This window comes from Enhydra lutris, unplaced genomic scaffold (genome assembly GCF_002288905.1).
Source record: "Enhydra lutris kenyoni isolate GAN:26980312 unplaced genomic scaffold, ASM228890v2 scaffoldscaffold4, whole genome shotgun sequence".
NCBI lineage: Eukaryota > Metazoa > Chordata > Mammalia > Carnivora > Mustelidae > Enhydra > Enhydra lutris.
This window is the reverse complement of record NW_019154088.1, coordinates 17,943,861-17,964,213: the sequence shown is the minus strand read 5'-3', so window position 1 is coordinate 17,964,213 and position 20,353 is coordinate 17,943,861. Positions and strand designations below refer to the sequence as shown.

The 20,353-nt window shown below is 38.2% G+C and overlaps 1 protein-coding gene across 1 annotated transcript in view; it reads left to right on the top strand.

Moving 5' to 3' along the window:
- LOC111161323 (ATPase phospholipid transporting 8B4 (putative)) overlaps positions 1–20,353 on the top strand; it is a 230,823-nt gene that overhangs the window by 114,247 nt on the left and 96,223 nt on the right. Inside the window, exons 9-11 of the mRNA XM_022524918.1 lie at positions 5,809–5,967; positions 12,137–12,225; positions 14,760–14,956. Of these exons, the coding sequence (XP_022380626.1) occupies positions 5,809–5,967; positions 12,137–12,225; positions 14,760–14,956 (445 nt within the window). The remainder of the gene's footprint in view (positions 1–5,808; positions 5,968–12,136; positions 12,226–14,759; positions 14,957–20,353) is intronic.

The following is a 20,353-nucleotide window of genomic DNA, read 5'->3' as shown; positions in this document are numbered from 1 at the left end:
TTCCTTCCTTCCTTCCTTCCTTCCTTCCTTCCTTCCTTCCTTCCTTCCTTCCTTCCCTCTCTTTTGGCATTCTTTCTTACTGTTTTCATCTTCCTCTTCCAGTCTTTTTTTAGTTTACTTATGTTGGCTCTGTACATGCATTGTCTAGTTTTCTGTAATTCTTCATCTTTTCTCTTTCCATCTCTCTGTCCATATTAATTAGCTTATGAAGTCTATTTATTAAGCATCCCCTAGGGACAAGATGCTGTACAAACTGTGTAGGATTATAAAATATCTCCATATGTATTATCTAGTTTCTTTTGATCCTTTTACTACGTCCTTTTCCTACTCCCTCTTTTTTTTTTTTTTTTTTTTTTTTTTTCAGTCTTCTCTATATACCTTTGTCGTAATGGGTATTGGTAGATTTTAGGTTTTCCTCTGGGGACTAGAAAAAACTTCCTTGAGTCATGGGAATTAAAGCCACATACTGCATCCTTTAGTTTAAACTAAAAGCATGATATCAACATTGTGTACATTTGGAAATGCCCTGACTAGCTGTGGCATGGTCTAATAGATGAGACAGAAATGTGAGGCACGCCCTTTCCCATGCTCTGTCTGGGCTAAGTATATCTTTTAGCTTGTGACTTCTGGGCAAATCTGGGTATGGTATTATTTTTGCTTCTAGTTACCATGTGGTTTTTCTTCTGAGGCTTGGCCAGAATACTTTCTCTAGGACCAAACTACAGTTTTTTGTTCTTCAGTCATAAGTGCACATCTTCTAAGTGTTTGAGGACCTCAGTTTCCCAGTGATATTCCTAGAGAAGTCCCCACTGTGGACACTAAGCCTCAAAACTGAGATGGTGAGGGCCTTAGGATATCCCTTGTGAGTCTCCCTGTCTTCCCACCTTTGCACCCAAACCCAAGGACAGCATCTTGCTAGTGGCTTCCTTAGGGCTTTCATTCATTCTTTTCTTTTATTCATTCTCTCAGTCACCTACCTGTTCATTTACTTAGTAAATGTATCTTTAACATAATGACAAGGTATTAGCTAAGCCTGCAGATACAGTGGTTGATAAGTCAGACTCAGGCCTTGTTTTCATAGAGCCCAAGCCCAGCAGAGGACAGACTTGAATAAGTGCTCATTCCCAAAGAAGCCTTTAATTAGGTAAAGGTCCTAAAATTCTCAGGCCTTCAACATGAGATTGACATGAGGCACTGTGCTAAGTAACTGCACACATTATCTTATGAAATCCTTATAAATCTGAGATGAAGAGATTATTATTACCCCCAGGTAATGGGCGAGGAATCTGAGACTCAGATACATTGAATGCTTTTTCCAATGCCACATGGTGACTAAGTGAAGGAGCCAGAACATGAACCCAAGATTGCTGGCAAAGCCTATACTATGGAAGGCCATAAGAGGCTGTAAACTACAAGAAAGGCGGCATTGGAGAGGGAGGGGATTAGCATGACAACTTAGCTAGGATCAGGATAAGAAATAAATTTTAAGAATACTCTGAATCTAAAGATACAAAATTAATTACCAGAGATCAAGTCCATCCAGGACTCAGATGACATCATATTTAAAGCAGCAATGTTCTCAGTGATCTTGAATGTCAGGATTCCTGACAAGATAGTATAGAAGAGTTGGCCAAATAGAGGAGAGTACATACAAGATAGTTTTGAGTTTTGGTAGGTAAACCTATTTATTTAAAAATTGTCACATAAATATTTTCATTTATTGAAAACATCAGGAAATAATTGATATATTGTTAAATTTTGTAAGAAAAAAAACTTGATCTGATATTAGAACAAGTATAAAAATAGAGTGAGCCTCAATTTTTCATGTTAAAGTCTTATGCAGATAGAAAAGGTTTTTATAAATAAGTAACTGGAGATAGTAGTCAATTATACATTTATAAACTGGACATTTTTATGCCTTGGGGAAAGCCCTAGATGTAAATTGTCCAAATGTGTTTAAGAATCTGTTGCATATTGTTACTGACTGGACTAGGATCTGTTTTTTTGCAGCTTATGACAAGTTTACATATTTTGTATGACTCTTAATACTGAGTTCTGAATCAGGGAAAGGTTGACTCTTTATTTCAGGAATCTTTGTGTATTTTGTGGTCCTTTCTAAAGAATAGCATGTGTGTAATTCAAATACACAAACACAAGCTTGTCTTTTTGGTTAAAAAAAAAAGGCTTGATTAACATCTTATGACTTTTTACTTACTAGACACTTTCCCATTCACCTGGACAGAAGCACAGTTTTACTAATAACTTCCCTCTTTACTGCTAGCATTTATATGGCAATTATGATAACAATGATGGGTGGCTGAAGCTTGAAGTTTGAAGAATGAAGAGGCTTTAGAAAATAGAAAGGTGATACTCTTCTTTGTAAGAAAAAAATATATATTTATCACATCATTAGAGCAACAATAATGGGCAGTCTTCTAAACTCTGAGAAACTCTTGACTGGAGAAACTCTTGTGGCAATGATGATGATGTCTTGTTCAATAGATAATTTGTCTTATTAAAGAGTTGCCATGCAGATAATCAAGAAATATTGTTAATAATAATACATAGAAAGAAATAAAGCCAGCTTCTCTGGAAAATGATGGAGCATTGGGTACTGAGTTCCATTTTCATGATAAACTATAGATTTCCACTTTGAGATAATGCTCTAGTTGAAGAAGGTTGATAGGTTGGTAATTAACCCAAAACCCAGAGGACTCAGTTTAGAATGCTGAGGGAGGTTGAGAATGATATCTTGTGAATTTTGTTTAGGATGGACCTAGAACATTTCTGTGTGATTGTGAACTGAGTGACTTGCTATCTGCTTTCTTGTCTGTTCTCTTCAGGGGGCAAACAAGTAAACAAAGTAGTTTGATTGTATTTCTATTTCGTTATTGACATGATTTTTTCCCATTTGTTTTATCTCCCATTTAAGATGTTTAGAGCACAAATTCACGTTTTCAGTGAACAACTGTCTGAGAGAAAATGCCGTTTTTCCTAAACTGTCTTCTCATCCATTGTCAAACTGTTTACTGCCTCTAATTCTTCTTGGATACTATTAGGAAAAGGTAGAAGGGTCTTAAGTTTTCCCCTACTCCTTATTGTGCTTTATGGTTAGAGTATGTATTTGGTTGCTTCTAATGCACTTTAAAGGTTCTCACTTTTGTCTCCAGATCTATTTGTATCTTTTTAGAGTTAGGTCAACCTAACCCTTCCAAGATGGCGAGGCTGTTAGGCCTTTCAATCCTCTTTATCATTATTACCATGGAAATATACCCACTTCTTTCATTCATCTTAGATCTACTCTAGCTCCCCTCTCATTTCCGAACTTCTCTTAAAGCCATATGAATTTTTTTGCTGTCTCTCCAACAAATATTTATTGTGTAGGCATTATGGTAAGTTATGGAATACAGAAATGAATACAGTACTCCCTTCAGAGGAAACAAGTCACTCTTATTTAGGAAAGGGAAGAATAGAAGTTTGGAAGTATTTGACGCTAACAAGCCTAAGAAAGGGGAAGCTGAGCACTTCTGAAGACAAAATATGTAGTTTGGCTTTGTCCCCCCACCCATTTTGTTTTGACCAGGGTCTGTATTTAGTACTTAAATCAGTGGGACCACACTCTTTGAGAAAGTCTGAATTGGGGCTTGGCCTTCAAGAGCTTAGGCAGAACACTTTGGCCTTACTGCCTGTTCCTGTCTAGAACCACACCCTTGATGTCAAGCCAGAAGTGGATGAGCCTTGAGGCTAGGGAGGAGTGAGCCAACATGTTCAAGGCTGTATTTGTCTCCCTGTCAGTCACTGCTTGCGACAATAAAAATGACCAAATGAACCTGTTTCTTATATTCCTTTTGGCAGGGACTGGGAATCATGTTGTTTTTGCAGAAAACACATTTTTTTGTATGTATGTATGTATTTATTTATTTATTGGTGACCAACTTTGAAGACTTGAGAAATTGAGTCTTTGGTCAGAAACTAGAATAAGTTCTAAGGGTTGCTATCACCCAATATTTTTGTAGGTTTTGCTGGTGATTTTAAATTTAAGCTTCTGCAGTTTTTAAGAATTAAAATTATTGGTCATGAAGAAAAAACGAATTCTTAGAACTTAGAAAAAAAATCCCCTCTTCCACAACCTAATTGTCCAAACAAGTTGGACCAGCTGAAATCAATCTCAATTTACTTTTTAATATGAGTGATAGGCTATAATGGGAGCAACCAGAATTTAGGTACATCCCTTTGTTTGAAGAATGACTTTGTACTGGTTGTCTAGCCTTGCCCACATCCTCTTGCCAGCACTCTGATTTACTGGTGGATGTCTGGGAAGCTGCCAGGGAATGTTGTTGAGTTGGGGCCATTTAGGCAGCAATTTTGTTACAACTGGGAAAGGGAAAATGGAGTTTGGAAAGAGTCGTCCTGAGGGCTGGAGTCCTTCACTCCTTTTTGTTTCTTGTTTGTTTTTATATTTTTCATGCAAGATCCAACGTTAGTGATCTGGTTGGTCAGGAGTGATCAGGCCATGTGAAAACTGGCTGCTGTCATCTCTAAGAGCTTTAAAAGGAACAAATACCATTGCAGGAAGGAAGGGTGTCCAGGTAAGCCCCTAAGTTCAGGTGCTCAGTCAGTGGTGTGAGTACTACAGAGGGTCTCTAGGGTGGGCTGGTCTCCTTTCTCCTCAGTCAGTGCTGAAGACTTCTTAAGTTTCAAATGTCACTTGTCAGGTTCCAACCTACACTTTGGGTTTGATTAAATCCATGTATTTTTATTGTTCTTGAGAGGTGCTAATCTCACCCCTGAGTTGGGTTTGAGCCCATCTGGATCTATCCACTGCCTTCTTTTTTTATTCCTTCCTCTTTTCCTTCATCTCTCCCTCTTGTTTTTCAAGTCTTAGTGCTCATTTCTTATGAAAGTTTAACCCTAACCATTTGTAATGCAAACGTATTTAATCTGATAGTTTTAGGTTGTGACAGGGTCCCTGCAACATTATTTCTGGTTTTGCTTTCTGTCAAAAGAACTCCTACTCTGAAAGTGTATTTTCTTATTGTAATAATGGAACGAATTGATTTATTGATTTGGAATGGGCATACCCTTGGTTTGGAATGGGCCTGGAATTAAAAAAACTAGAAATGTCTTCTGGCCAGGTTGGGACAAGTTATATGGTAGCTTTGAGGGTCCCCAGAACTCTGCATCTAATCAAGATAAGAAGCATACAACAGCTGAAAGGAATCACATGCATTCTCAGACACATGTGGCATACAAGGCCCAGGTTTCCAGAGGGAGGAACATCATAGGACCCCCTCCCCCGCCCCCGAATTATTGATGATGAGCCTAGAAAGACCTAATTAACTTTGGTTGTGAAGCTGGAAGTGTGCCATCCTAACCTATTTGAAAATTCACATTAAGTAAAAAGAGAGGACGAAAAACTTTTAAGATAGTCCCTACTTTATGTTTTCAGAAATCATTGTTGCAAACTAGACGTAGAGGGGAGTGATTTTTATTTAAGGAAAAAATCCATGGCTCTCAACTTTTTCATTCTTACTTGGAAAGAGCAGAAAGCTGTGTTAAAACACTTGATAGATTTCCATCTTTGTACCCCTGCCCTGCAGCAGACTGCCCCCACTTGCCACCCCTGCCACCACCAAGCTTATTTTTTCTAGCACAGTCTTGTATACATAGCATTGCCTGTCAAAAAGAGAAGGAAAATAAAAATATGCTGTGTATTAGAAGGAGGGTGGTAACACAGTATGGTGGACTGCTAAAGAGAGTTTGAGGTCATTCATAAACAGGGTTTTGTTTTTGTTTTTTATTTTACAGGGATTGTTGTCTGTGAGGCGCCCAACAACAAATTAGATAAATTCGTGGGAGTTCTCTCCTGGAAGGACAGCAAGCACACCCTCAACAATGAGAATGTAATCCTGAGGGGCTGCATCCTGAGAAATACCAGCTGGTGTTTTGGAATGGTTATTTTTGCAGGTACCGCTGACTGCCCCGGGTTGGTTATGGGGGAGCCTGTCTTGAGGTCTGCCTGGGCTGTCTTCACCTCTCCAGGTTGGATGAGGAAGGTGCTTTTGTTCCACTCAAGGTGCTGCTCTGGGCTGACAGCAGAGGGCAGCACCACTGCCCTGGGAATAGACTGGACTGGGTGGGGGGGTGCCGTGTGAGGAACCACTGGCATTAGGAACCCATTTTTTTTTTTTTTTAAGATTTTATTTATTTATTTGACAGACAGAGATCACAAGTAAGCAAAAAGGCAGGCAGAGAGAGAGGAAGGGAAGCAGGCTCCCCACTGAGCAGAGAGCACGATGGGGGGCTTGATCCCAGGACCCTGAGATCATGACCGGAGCCGAAGGCAGAGGCTTTAACCCACTGAGCCACCCAGGTGCCCCCAGGAACCCATTCTTAAGGGGTGCTTGGGCTTTAGTTGCTCGGTGGGTGCTAGGTACTGTTTAATTTCTCTTTCTTGAACTTCATCTCAATCACTCCCATCATGCATATATTAATCTACCTGCCTTTAAAGTGGGGGAAGTGTGTGAAAGAAGTGCCCCGCCCCACACTGCTCTGCTGTTAATTTTGTAGTTTGCAGAGGTCATTTCTGTTTATACTCTGTAGCTTCTTCTACTATTTGTCAGCAGCACAGTGGGGCCTGGAAAGACTGCACCACGGAGGGAAGGGGGCAGGAGGCTGGGAGGGAGGGAAAGTGCCTTTTACTCTTCCTGCTGGCCACTTCCTGTCTCGACTTTATCTCTACAGGTCCAAGGTGGCATTCTTCTGCTAAGGAAGCTAACAGTAGTTCCATTACATAAAGCCACTCAGATTGTACTCATGGCTTCCATTGCCAGCCCTTGATTTTTAAAAATCCTGTTTATTATGACATCAAATTAAGATGTGTTTTTAGGTCCATTGACTATATGTGCAATCAGAATTGGAATGTTTTTCCTAACTGACTTTCCTCAACAACAACAAATGTTTATTAAAGACTCAAAAGTGTTCCAAACCTAGAAAAGTCCTCTCAATTTCTCCTAAATACTCTCAGCTGTGGGTGTCAGCAAGGCTCTCGCTGCTTGGGGTATTGCCATTGCAAGGTCTTGAGAAATCCCTAGAAGGATGGCAGTATGTGGGCTTTTATCTGGGGATGCATCTGCTTTCATGATTTGCTTATCAGATGTTTTTACTCATTAGGGAAGTAAACCTGTGGTCACATATTTTCTTATTTGCATCTTTCTTGCATTAAGAAAAAGAGCTAGGCTTATATATTAGCCTCCACTTATCTTCCCACATAAGGAGGGGGAGAATTTTTGAAACTCCTTTAGTGGGAAGGGTCCTCCAGGTTTGGTTCCTGTCATCACAGAAGTTGTGGGGGGCTTCATCCCAGGAATGGGTTATAGCTCAACGTTGTGTTTGCATTTTTGTGAACTTGCTTAGAATGACTAATTCAGGACTATGGCTCAATTACAGCATGTAACATTAGGACAGCTGTGTGAGCCACTCAGGGGCCACGTTTTTCTGCCCAAGTTTTGTTCTGGGAGAATGCGCCTACATAGAAGGAAGTTGGATGGTAAATTGAACAGGTCCCCTTCCCCCTCCTCAAGAAGTATATCAGAAAGCTCCCAGAATTAGGATTGGACAGAGCTGGGTTCAGATTTGTTTAGCAGCTGTAGGATGTTAAGCCTTAGTTACTTGAACTTCCCAAGCTTTAGTTTCTTCTGCTATAACATGGGGATAATAGAGAGTCACTGTGAAGACTCAGGAAGAATGTTCATATGGCAGAGGACGCTTGACAAATATTACTTTCTTTCCTTCTTCCATCCAGCATCAATTCTGAGTGCACTGTCTTCTTCAAAGACTGAGGATTGGTCTGATGTACTGCTCTTTGGATTTTGGCAGGCAGAAGTGGGGGAATATCCTCTGCTTTTTGTGTTATGGATTGGATGTTCTTCATGAGGCAGATATTTGTAAAGCAGAGAATGCCTGCATTGACTTTAGTCTGGGCATGAATGTTAACAGAAAGCTTAGCTAGAACAGTGACAGGCAGGGGAATGGTTGGTTTGGTCAATGTCAGATTTGAACAGAGGAGTGTCTCAGAACCTCCAAATCTTAGGACATCTAATTTGGAGAACGAGTTCCAGGTGAACACTTAGATCTTAGGAAAGTTATCCAAAATGAATTATTAACTATTCTTTTTCTATTACTCTTATTATAACTAAGGATTGTGTAAGGAATATAGTTGACATAGACACGGTTTACTCTACAAATCTATAATTTGCAAGGGTCTAATATGCATTAACAGCCAGGCCATGCCTCTCTAGTAATAGCTTTTCTTTCGCTCAAGAGAGGAGGAAGTCTTGTTTCTGAGTGGAGGAGATGTCTTCATTTAAGAAATTCATGGGAGTCAGCACCAGTACAGTAGATTTTTTTGTTGGATGTTTTTCATTTGCCCCTCCAGATCTACTGTCCCATTTTTTCACTCTTCTTTCTGCCTTGGGAAGCTGATTTGTATGGTTTACACTAAGAGGTTTCCTTGAATTTTGACTTATAGTTAGGCTCTGTCATTGTAGTTAGGCTTTCCATTGTCATGGAAAGAGGTCAAAGGGAGAAAGAAGACTGAGATCCTGATATTTATTCCCCCAGACTTCCTCCGGAAGTAGTCACTTCAGGCTAACTGGGTACCTCAACCTAAAGTCACTTCCTTCCTTCCTTCCTTCCTTCCTTCCTTTCTTTCTCTTTTGAGTTTGGAAATGTGAGTTTTATTTTATTATTTATTAACATATAATGTATTATTTGCCCCAGGAGTACAGGTCTATGACTCATCAGTCTTATACATTTCACAGAACTCACCATAGCCCATACCCTCCCCAATGTCCATCACCCAGCCTCTCCATCCCTCCCACTGCCCTTCGCTCTAGCAACCCTCAGTTTGTTTCCTGAGATTAAGAGCCTCTTATGTTTGTCTCCCTCCTGATCCCATCTTGTTTCCTTTTTTCCTTCCGTATCCCCCACAACCCCGCATCCTGCCTCTCAAATTCCTCTTATCCGAGAGATCATATAATTGTTAAAGTCACTCTTTCTTAAAGGCTGCAAACTCTATACTGTCCTTTAGGGTCCAGTAACCACTTCCTTCTAGCTTAGCTAGAGAAACATCCTGATTGCTGCTAAGTCTTTGGTTACTGCATGAACATTTTCTTCCCCTGCACCCCTACCCACAGTTTTGTAAAGAGTCTCTTTTGAAAAATTTTTTTTTCTCCAGTTATCCTTGTCCAGTGTGTCATCTATTCCTGTTTGGAATCTGAATGAGTCTTAGTCTTAAATACACATTGATTGAATGAGTCCATGAATTAATGAATTAATGGAGTATTTCATATAGTTTTAAAAATAGTGACAAAGAGCAAAGAACTTCCGAGGTAGATATATCTGGGTTTGAATTCTGGTTCTGATACTTACTAGACAAGAAATCTCAGGCAAGTTACTTAAATACTTTAAGTTTGTTTCATTATTAGTGAATTAAGGGTAATAATACCTAATTAATTGGATTATATTAAGCATTAATTGAGATAATAGATGAAAAGCATATCTGCACATCACCTAAAAACATAGCAGGTACTTAATAAATTTATCAACTATTTATTGAGTGCCTACTGTGTGGCAGGCAATATACTTCTTATTAATTTCTGATTAAGAATGTGAGCAAAGACTAATGAAGTCCATTCACTCCTGTGGTTTTGACTCCAGTAGAAGTAAGAGACCTTAATCTCAGATAATTGTTGTAATGAATACATAACCTCAAACTGAGATAAGTGCTCTGAAAAAAAAAAAAAAGAACATGTACTCACATGAGTATGTCGTGGAGGAATATAAAGAGAAAGAGCAAGCTAATTAAAAGTCACATCGTGGACAAAGTCCCTGTAGCAGGACTGAGAATGGTGAGGTTAAAAAAACAAAAACAAAAACACAACTTAAGGCCAGTGTGGAGTATAGAGAACATGGACAATAAAGATAGACATGTGATGAGAGATGTAGATAGGATCTGGACCATAAAGAGCCTTGTGGTCCGTATCCAGAACTTCGATCTTTATCCTAAGAGCACTGGGAAGAAATTGTTAGGTTTTTCAAACAGATGGGGTGTGTGTGTGTGTGTGTGTGCGTGTGTGTGTGTGTGTGTGTGTGTGTGTGTGTGTGTGTGTGTAATTTGAAAAGCTCACTATTGCCCATGGTATTTGTAAGGTTGGTAAATAACAGGTCCCTGAATGAGTATATCACTAGGGGTTGGGGGGGTATGGAGAGTTTTGATAATAACACTACATCTGAAACTGGGCTGAGTAATAAGTAGGAGCTGAGAAAACAGAGGCTGCTGAGTACAGAAATTCTTTCAAGATCTGTGGCTATGAGTGGAAGAAGAGATGTGTGAATCAGTATCTGTAGATATATTTAGACAAATGATTAAAATCCCCTAGGTGTGTTCTCTGCTGCTCTGTGTGTATAGGTATGCCTAAGAAATATAAAATTTTAGCACAAAACTGGGGTCTGTCAGTATTTCAGCTTTTACTAATCACAAACTTCATTTGCCCTTTATGATCTTTACTATACAAGAAATGCTTCCCACCCTCAGTGTCCATATGATTTTAATAAACAATTATGAGAAAATGTGGGTGGTCTCCTTTACACAGCAGTAGTTGGGAATAGGATAGTGGAGTATAATTTCCATCTTTAGACTGAATTTTATGAGACCCCAGTCTTTGCTTCCATTTGTATTTTAAGTAAATGAAAGTCTTCTAAGGATGTGCTCATTCTTCCCTGACTTTTAGGATGGGATAAAATTTTATGTGTGCCTCTCTCCTTTAATTCTTTCAATTTTCCTCTCTCCTACATTAAAATGGCTACATGGATTGATGACAATAAGGGGAAGATGATGTGGAGAGGAACAATAGAGGAATCAGATATAATTAAAGCTTAATTGCTTCCATTTAGTGGAATTTCCTTAACAATATATTCTAATATTCTCTTTTGTTAATCATCTAGTTATCTAACTTGAAAGCAGTTAATAATAATTCTTAGAATTACCTGACAGTGGAATACAATGCAGCCATCAAAAGAAATGAAATCTTGCCATTTATGACGACGTGGATGGAACTAGAGGGTATTATGCTTAGCGAAATAAGTCAGTCAGAGAAAGACAATTATCGTATGATCTCCCTGATATGAGGACGTTGAGAGGCAATGTGGGGGGTTTGAGGAGGTAGGAAAGGAATAAATGAAACAAGATGGGATTGGGAGGGAGACAAACCATAAGAGACTCTTAATCTCACAAAACAAACTGAGGGTTGCCGGGGGGAGGGGGGTTGGGAGAGGGGGATTGGGTTATGGACATTGGGGAAGGTATGTGCTATGGTGAGTGTTGTGAAGTGTGAAACCTGGCGATTCACCAGACCTATACCCCTGGGGCTAATAATACATTATATGTTAACAAAAATAAAAAAAATTAAAAAAGAATTACTTGAGCAAGGGACTTAGTGAATATGAGAGAATGCATTTATCTGAAATAAAGCTAATATAAGATTCAATTCCTGCCCTTACAAAAAGTGTATATTATATGCACACTGTGCAATATACAATAAAGGTTTAACTTATTTGCTGATGTATTTATTGTTTGCATTTATTCCAGTTTTTCCATAAAGGCACCCCAGATCTTTTTGGGAAACAGATCCAGAATTTGATTGCCGATTTTAACTTTCCATTTTTGATCTCATTGTACTGAGTTATGTTTATTACTGCATTCTTTTTAACATGTCAAATTATTCCTCACTTGGATTGGCCTTGTTACCTTTCATTTCTTCAACTACAACCACAACCATACACAGATTTTTGAAAAAATAGCATTTCTCAAACATTTCAGCTGCAGGTTCTATCTGGATTTGTCCTATTCCAAGGACACCAGTTCTCTTGCAGTCTCCAGGGTTGTTACTAAGCTACCAGTTGAGAATCTTATACAACTTAAAAATTGCCCACGTTCTTAATAAAAGTTACATTATTTTGAAAAACGTTATTCTCCTTTCAGGAACATTTGACATGATAAGAAATACTAATGGTAGTAATACATCATTAATACATTTAATAGCAATTAAAGTTGCTATTTAATTTTTTTTGGCAGGCCCTGACACGAAATTAATGCAGAACAGCGGTAAGACAAAGTTTAAGAGGACAAGCATTGATAAACTGTTGAATACTCTAGTAATATGGGTAAGATACTATAACAAAATTAGGGGAAAATCACTTGTCATTTTTATTTTAATATATTTCTTATATATTGCTGGGAATTCTTTCAGAAATCTTCATTCTCCTTGTGTAATTTGTTTTTGGTGATTTTCTTCTGGGGCCTAGTTATATTGCCCTCTACTTTCTAGATTATAATTTCATGGGTGGAATTTTTCATGAGAGGGAAGATAGTGTTTATGGAGGCTGTCATGGTCTTGCAAGTTCTCCATGTTTCAAGTATTTGTTTTTAAAAAAGAAAACATAATTTTTGAGGTAGTTCAGTTCTTTTGTTGTCTTACCTTTGCTCATGTCTTCTCAACATAGCTTGTGGATGGAGCTGGCTTCATGGGTATGTGACCTGTGTAATTACACAGGTTCCCCACTCAAATGGGCCTCATACTTGGTTTATTCATCTATTGCCATGTAGAAATTATCAGTAATTTTTGAACAAGGGATCTCATATTTTCATTTTGCACTGGGCTCCACAAATTGTGTAGCTGGTTCTGCTTATGAATCTTCTAAGGCCAGGTCAGAGTTTTCCTCCTTCACAAAACTTCTGAACCTCCTTAACATGGGATTATTTCTTTCCTCTGACTTTTTGTTCTTTTCTGCATTTTTTGACATTTTTTCCCTACCATCCGTTTACCAAAAACAGTTGACTATTCCTTGCATGCTACACTTTTGTCAGTTAATCTTGTGCTTCCTCATGTTGTGCATCTGATTGTTATCTGACTTTTTGTGTAATACTGCTTTGCCTCCTTATGTTGGAATTAAGTTGGAAGACATTGACTTTAAATATGAGGACAATGACTTTGAACCAAGCCCCCCCGCCACCCCAATTGCAGACTCACAATTATAAAGAGTCTGAGCTCAATATATATTTGCCTAACTGATATAAGATAGTGGGACTCTGAATAAAGAAAGAAGGAAGTGAACTCTTACTGGGCACAAAATACTGGACAGGCTCTGTGTTTTACATTTGGTATCCTCAGAACTGGGCTTTCCTCCCACTACACCCATCCCCTCGGGGCAGAGATTCCAGGGCCAAGGGGACGTGCTTAGCTTGTGTCCCCTCCTGGAATTCCCTATTTAAATGGCCCTAACCCCACTTCTGGGCTTGCATGGAAATTGTATGTATGTCCACCACAGAGTAAGATTACTGATTGTGAAGGAAAGACTATCCCACCTTTTCATACTAGAAAATCGAATAATCGATTATTAGAATTAGAAACTGAGTCCATCCTACTTAGGGCATTTAATGCCAAGTACCACCAATTTTAATGCTCTTAAAGTAATTCACTTCAATTAATTTGTAGTATTAATCATTGAAATAAAAGAGGATACCATGATACAGGTATCAAATTGGTAGGATTTCAGGAATTTACAATTCTACTTTTCTCTAATACATGGTTTTCTAAGGTACTTGTAAGTCAGGTTTTTCCATATTTTTTTTTCTACATAAATGTCTTCTACATGTATATTTTATTCATGAATGAATAAAGAGGAAAGCAGTCCTAGAATGCCAGAATATTCCTTCTTGGAGGAAAAAGGAAATAAGTTCAATACATTTCTATTCCCTAGCCCCACTCCTCCCTCAACAGTGGTTGGTCTTGTCTCTTAACACAGTATGACACTTGGCAAAACAAAGTCCCCAGAATCCCTTGTTCGGCTCAGGTCTTACCTATTCACTGACTTTGTGTCTTTCCTTTCCAATGCTGGCATTTGAACGAACCTTGCTCTCTTTCTAGATGCCTCCAAAATGTTTGCTTTGCTAATCCTGATACTAATCCCAATTTAAGAGTTGGCTAACAGTTTTCAGATTGCTTCCCACTATTTTTTAATCTCAAAAGAAAAAACATCCATGTCATGCCGTATGTTAATTAATCCTTCTTTATCTTGTGGACCGTAAATAAGGATTGTGCAGCTAGATCTGTGGCCAAGAGTCTTCACTAGTCTCAGATTATTCTTTATCCCTGACATTTTCTTCCTTTTGCTTTTATGCCTTGGGTGACCATATAATTTATAATTCAAACAGGGACACTTTTGAAGGGGAAAGGAGAAAGCACAATTAGTATGACATCTGGACAACAGATATAAACTGGGGAGGACCAGGGCAAATCAGGACATATGACCTTCTTTACTTAAGCCACTTAAATATATGCACTCATCACAAATCAAGGGTGTGAATTTATTGGCTTTGTGACCATGGATGAGTTACATAATCTTTCTGTGCTTCTGTTTTATTTTGTTCTGTTTTTGATTCTTAACCTGTGAATAATGATTGTCCCTATCTCAGACAATCAGTGGGAGAATTAAGTGAGAAAATGCATGTAAAATATTTTACCAAGTTCCAACATGAAAATATTGAATTTTACTTGTATGATTAATGATAAGTAAGAAGAGCTTTGCCTGTCTTTTCAAATGACCATTTCTTGGAGTTAGGAGTGTAACGGTATTGTGTTGGGATTATGAGTTTTGGGTTCAAGTTAACCTTAGCCAGACTTCTATTCTCATTTCAGATTTTTGGGTTTCTGGTATGCTTGGGAATTATTCTTGCAATAGGAAATTCAATCTGGGAGAATCAAGTTGGAGACCAATTCAGAACTTTCCTCTTTTGGAATGAAGGAGAGAAGAACTCTGTCTTCTCAGGATTCTTAACATTCTGGTCATATATTATAATCCTCAATACAGTTGTACCCATTTCATTATATGTGAGGTAAGATGAGAATTTATACTATAGGTAAGCCACTTTGTCAAAAGACCATTGTGCATAATCATGTTCTGTAATCATTTTTGTTTTAAAATGATGACAGTGTGGTCGATGTCTTGCTTTAACTGCTTATGATTTGCTACATCTGTTACAAATCAGGCAACTAAACTGCTTAATCTGCTTAACTTTTACATTTTCAAATTATAGTAAATGCATTTTATTTTATCCTTGATTTGATCTGGTTTCTTAGGGATCTTATTCTTTGGAAAAATGGACTATAGTGTCTCATGCAACCTAATCAGTTAGAATCGGGTTGATATTGGGTAAGAAATGGAAGAATACTTGGGGACATCTATTCTGACGGTGACTCCCTGCCACTAGTCTGGCTCCAGATACGCAGATTTGGATTCTGTTCCACCACTTAGTAGCTCCATGACCTTGGGCAAGTTATTTCACTTTCCAGTCCTCAGTTTCCTGATTTTAAAAGAAAAGAAAATAGCATTTTACTTAATAGTGAAGAGTAAACAGACTGTAAAGCTCTTAAAAGAATGTCTGACACATCGTAAGAGCTTGAGAAATGTTAATTTTTCCTATTATTGTAACTATAACATAAAGAAGTTGAAATATAGTTGGTAGCACCTGTCCATTGTTAAATAAGTATGAGTCGTAACTCCCACCACACCACCATCTGTCATTTCTAGATTTGGTCTCACAAAAAAGAGCTAAAATGACCTCTCTTTTTCTCTCTCTCTCCACACACACACACACACACACACACACACACACACACACACATACATACACACGCACACACAATACTATATAGGCACATATATATGTGTATTTGTGTGTGTGTGTATTCGATAAGGCTTAGAAGTTGGCCCTAGAGTGTGTAGCTGAGATACTTTTGATCCTAATCCTACCAAGATTGCGCCAGACTATCTCAAAGGCACTGGAGCCAGGGTGAGATGTGGTTGTTTGACGTCCCTCATCACCAGTACTTTAATAATACAAAAAAATTACCGGCTCTAAATCCCCACTAATTTTTACAAGCTTCTTTTTCTCTCTTTCCAAAATCCTGGCTATGATGAAGCAAGGGAAGTTCAATGCACAAAATCCACCCTTGTTTTGGAGAGCAGTCAGGAAACTGAAATGTCAACTTGTGGGAAATTTACTTAAAGTAGTGGCATGTGGCCACAACACCGCAAATTGCTCTGGGCCTTCTGGAGCTGTGGTCAGAGCAGGCTCTATTTAAACTGTATCCTACTGGCTCATCTTTGATTCCGAGGACCTCTTATGCTTGTATCCAATTATAAAGTCTGTAGTAAATCTTGCTCTTTGCCAGAAGAGCTACGGTCAGCTTTTATAGCTTTCCTTTTATGTCCTAAACGAACCATAAATGCTCATGGTGGCTTACCATCTGTACATGTGCAGTTTCATATGTCCTCACAAAGGAAGTATATTCTGTGCATGTTCTTTCTTTGAAGTGCGTTGGCATTTTTCACTTAATGATTTGAAAGATTGGTGTTGTAGAGGTCAAGGCTAGATTCCCAGGTTAGCCTTCATTTTCCTTCTAATGTGTGTCTTGCAGTAATGAAAAGAAAACCTAAGTGGAATAGTTCAAACCCAGGTTCTGGTTTTGGCACGACCACAAATAGCTGCGTGACCTTGAAGAAAGCGCTTGGCTTCTCTGTGCCTTAGTTTGTTTATGAACTATGTACTGCTCAGTGAAATGGCAGGATTAAAATAATTGATCTGAGCTCCTGTCTGCTCCAAATGATACCACCTTACCCCAGATAACATTTTATATTTTATATAAAGTGCTTCCATATACTTTATCTTACTTATGCCTCCCAACAACCTTCTAAAGTAGTTACTGCCCAACTTCTTTCAGAAATGAGATTATTTGTACAAGCTCATGGGGCTGATTAGGGATATAACCAAGATCCAAAGCACGACTTCTGACACTTGGTACTGTGTTTTTCTTCTCTCCCTAAACTGTGTCTGGTTTATTACTCAGTGAAGACAACAAGAAAAGGAAAAAAGAGTCTAGAGCTCTGTACCTGTTGTAAGGCATAGTAATGATGAGGGTAAATGTGAGCTTTCCTCTCAACAAACAAGAGCAGTGATTCTGATCTGAACACGAGGGGAGGAGCATTCCAAGGAATTTCAGGTTGCTCAGTCCTAAAGACTGAGACCTACAAGAAGAGAACCCTCAGGTTTTTCTCTTTGGAAGGGAGGCCTTCTATAAAATCTTTCTGTAGGCTTTCAACTAGGTACAAAGAATAAATTAGGACTCTATGTCACTCGAGGGTAAAAGTGTTGAATTTACTTTGAATGGTTAACAATTCCACATGAACAGAGGGTGTTGATGTTGGTAAAATATTTCTGTGCTGTCAGTTTGTTTATCTGTAGTATTAAAGCATACCCAGCTACAGTTTCTAAATACATCATCTTAAGAAATGCAGCCATGTATTGCCAAGGAATTAGATGTTGGGTGGTTTTTTTTTTTTTCCCAAAGCAATAGGAATTCATTTCGACTTTGCTTGTTTAGCCACAGAATGGGTGGAATCATAAGCCTGCTCTTTGAGCATTCAGGCAGAAAACACTAAGCACTTGATTATGCTAACTCTGAACATTTGTCTCCTTTTTTCTGCCATTACAAGACAAAGAGCTGAATGTTCCACTATGACTCTCCTAAATCCTCTTTCCCAAATAAAAAGGACACCCTTCCTCTCCACAGACTATTTTAAGATCTAAGAGTCCAAATTAATTTGCAATACTTCTATTGGTTTGAAGTGTGGTACAGAAGGATCAGATGCTATTGCATTCATTTTGCTTTGAGTTTTCAGGGAGCTCTCTCATTTCTGAAAGATGAAATCTTCATATTGTTTGTACAGCTACCTCCGTAATGCCATTCTTTTTTTTTTTTTTTTAAAGATTTTATTTATTTATTTGTCAGAGAGAGAGAGGGAGAGAGAGCGAGCACAGGCAGACAGAATGGCAGGCAGAGGCAGAGGGAGAAGCAGGCTCCCTGACGAGAAAGGAGCCCGATGTGGGACTCGATCCCAGGACGCTGGGATCATGACCTGAGCCGAAGGCAGCTGCTTAACCAACTGAGCCACCCAGGCGTCCCCGTAATGCCATTCTTAAGGTCAGGTCTGCATTGGTTTTATCAATTGCCTGAATTCTTGTCTTGGCTCTGTGGTTAATTATTTGTGTCATCTTTGGTTAGTCACTTAACTTCTTGGTCTTAATGTCCTTACTGGTGAAATTAGGGTCAGGATTCATTCATTCAGCACTGATGGACTGCTTATTACAGGTAAAGCACTGTGCTTGGTCCACTATAAGTGCTATTTTTTTTTTTTTTTTTTTTTTTTTTTTAGTGAATGAAATAAGGAAAACAAAGCTGAAATAGAAAAGCTAGCAAGGAATTTACAAGGAAGTGTGGGGGTGAGAAGTGGGGGGGTACAGATGGGTAAACTATAAAAGGAAAATATATAAACAAATTCAGAATATGACTTTATTTTTATATTGTAGGATTCTACAGAGTCATAGTGTGATTTTTAGTTTAGGTGAAAAAAAGTGTTACCATTTAAATAGGTCAAAAATGAATGGGCACCATACCACTTTTGGAGAGGGAAATATTAGGAGCATAGAATGTAATGCTAGAAAGGATTTTGGTTTCATCTTTTGTCTTCAGGGAGACAAATGTTCAGAGTTAGCATAATCAGGTCACTATAAATGTTCTCACTTTACAGATGAGAAAATGAAGGCTTAATTCCCATTAAGATCAGAAATGGGTCTTTGCTATTGTCATTACTGTGTTACACTCTTCTGGATGACCTTGTTAATGTACTAAGACATATAGCAAAATATCAGTGAAGAGATGTCATGAACCTGAAATGATAATAACTCTATTAGAAAGTAAGAGCATAGTCAATGTGATTATAGACCTAGGAAATCCAATTGAATAATCCTGTGAGTCTCTTAGTAAGATTATTCATTTAAATGTCTGATTTTGTGTCATAATCACATTTCTTACTATTAGAAAAAAGCTTTTAATGTTTAAAAAAAAGACATTCCTTTAGGTCAACAACAATTTAAACAATGATCTCATCAATAAAAAGATACAATGTGCAGGAACACATCTATCAAGCTACGGTGTGGACTTATATAAAAAACAAAGGCAAACCAAAACTAAACTAAAACTCTTTACCAATAGAATTAGGTATTACCTAATACCAATTTCAAAATTGAATTTCTATAAAGATTTATCCTTCTCCTTGAAGTGGCATTGATATAGTAAAATATTAGTTCTTTTCCAATAATTAAAAGTTTAATGTACACTTAATACAAGTCTTAAATAAGTTTTATGAGAAAGCCGGTACATTGATTCTAAAGTTTGCGTAAATGAACACATTGATTCTATCAGTAAGAATAGGTGAGTAATTATAGCTAAGAATTTTTAAAGAGAATGTGTTCTCACATCCTCCCAGGTATTGCCAAATTTTATAAAGCTGCAATAAGGAAAATAAGAGATGTATTTTTTCCTTTTTTTTATTATGTTATGTTAGCCACCATACAGTACATCATTAGTTTTTGATGTAGTGTTCAGTAATTCATTAGTTGTGTATAACACCCAGTGCTCCATGCAATACGTGCCCTCCTTAATACCCATCATCGGGCTAACCCATCCCCCCAAAACCGTCAGTTTGTTTCTTGGAGTCCATAGTCTCTCTTGTTGATTTGTCTCCCTCCTCTAACCCCCTTGCCTTCATTTTTCCCTTCCTTCTCCTCATGTCCTCTATGCTATTCCCTATGTTTCACAAATAAGTGAAATCATATAACAATTGACATTCTCTGTTTGACTTATTTCACTCAGCATAATCTCCTCCAGTCCCATCCATGTTAATGTAAAAGTTGGGTATTCATCTTTTTTGATGGCTGAAAAATATTCCATGTATGTATGTATGTATGTGTGTGTGTGTTTGTGTGCATGTGCACGCATGTGTGTGTATGTATATATATACACACACCACATCTTCTTTATAATCATACACACACACACACTCCACATCTTTATCCATATATCTGTTGAAGGGCATCTCATCTCTTTCCACAGTTTGGCTATTGTGGACATTACTGCTATGCACATTGCAGTGCATATGGCCAATCTTTTCACTACATCTGTATCTTTGGGGTAAATATCCAGTAATGCAATTGCTGGGTCATAGCATAGCTCTATTTTTAATTTTTTGAGGAACCTCCACACTGTTTTCCAAAGTGGCTCTATCAACTTGCATTCCCACCAACAGTGTAAGAGGGTTCCTCTTTCTCCACATGCTCTCCAATATTTGTTGTTTCTTCCATTGTCAATTTTAGCCATTCTAACTGCTGTAA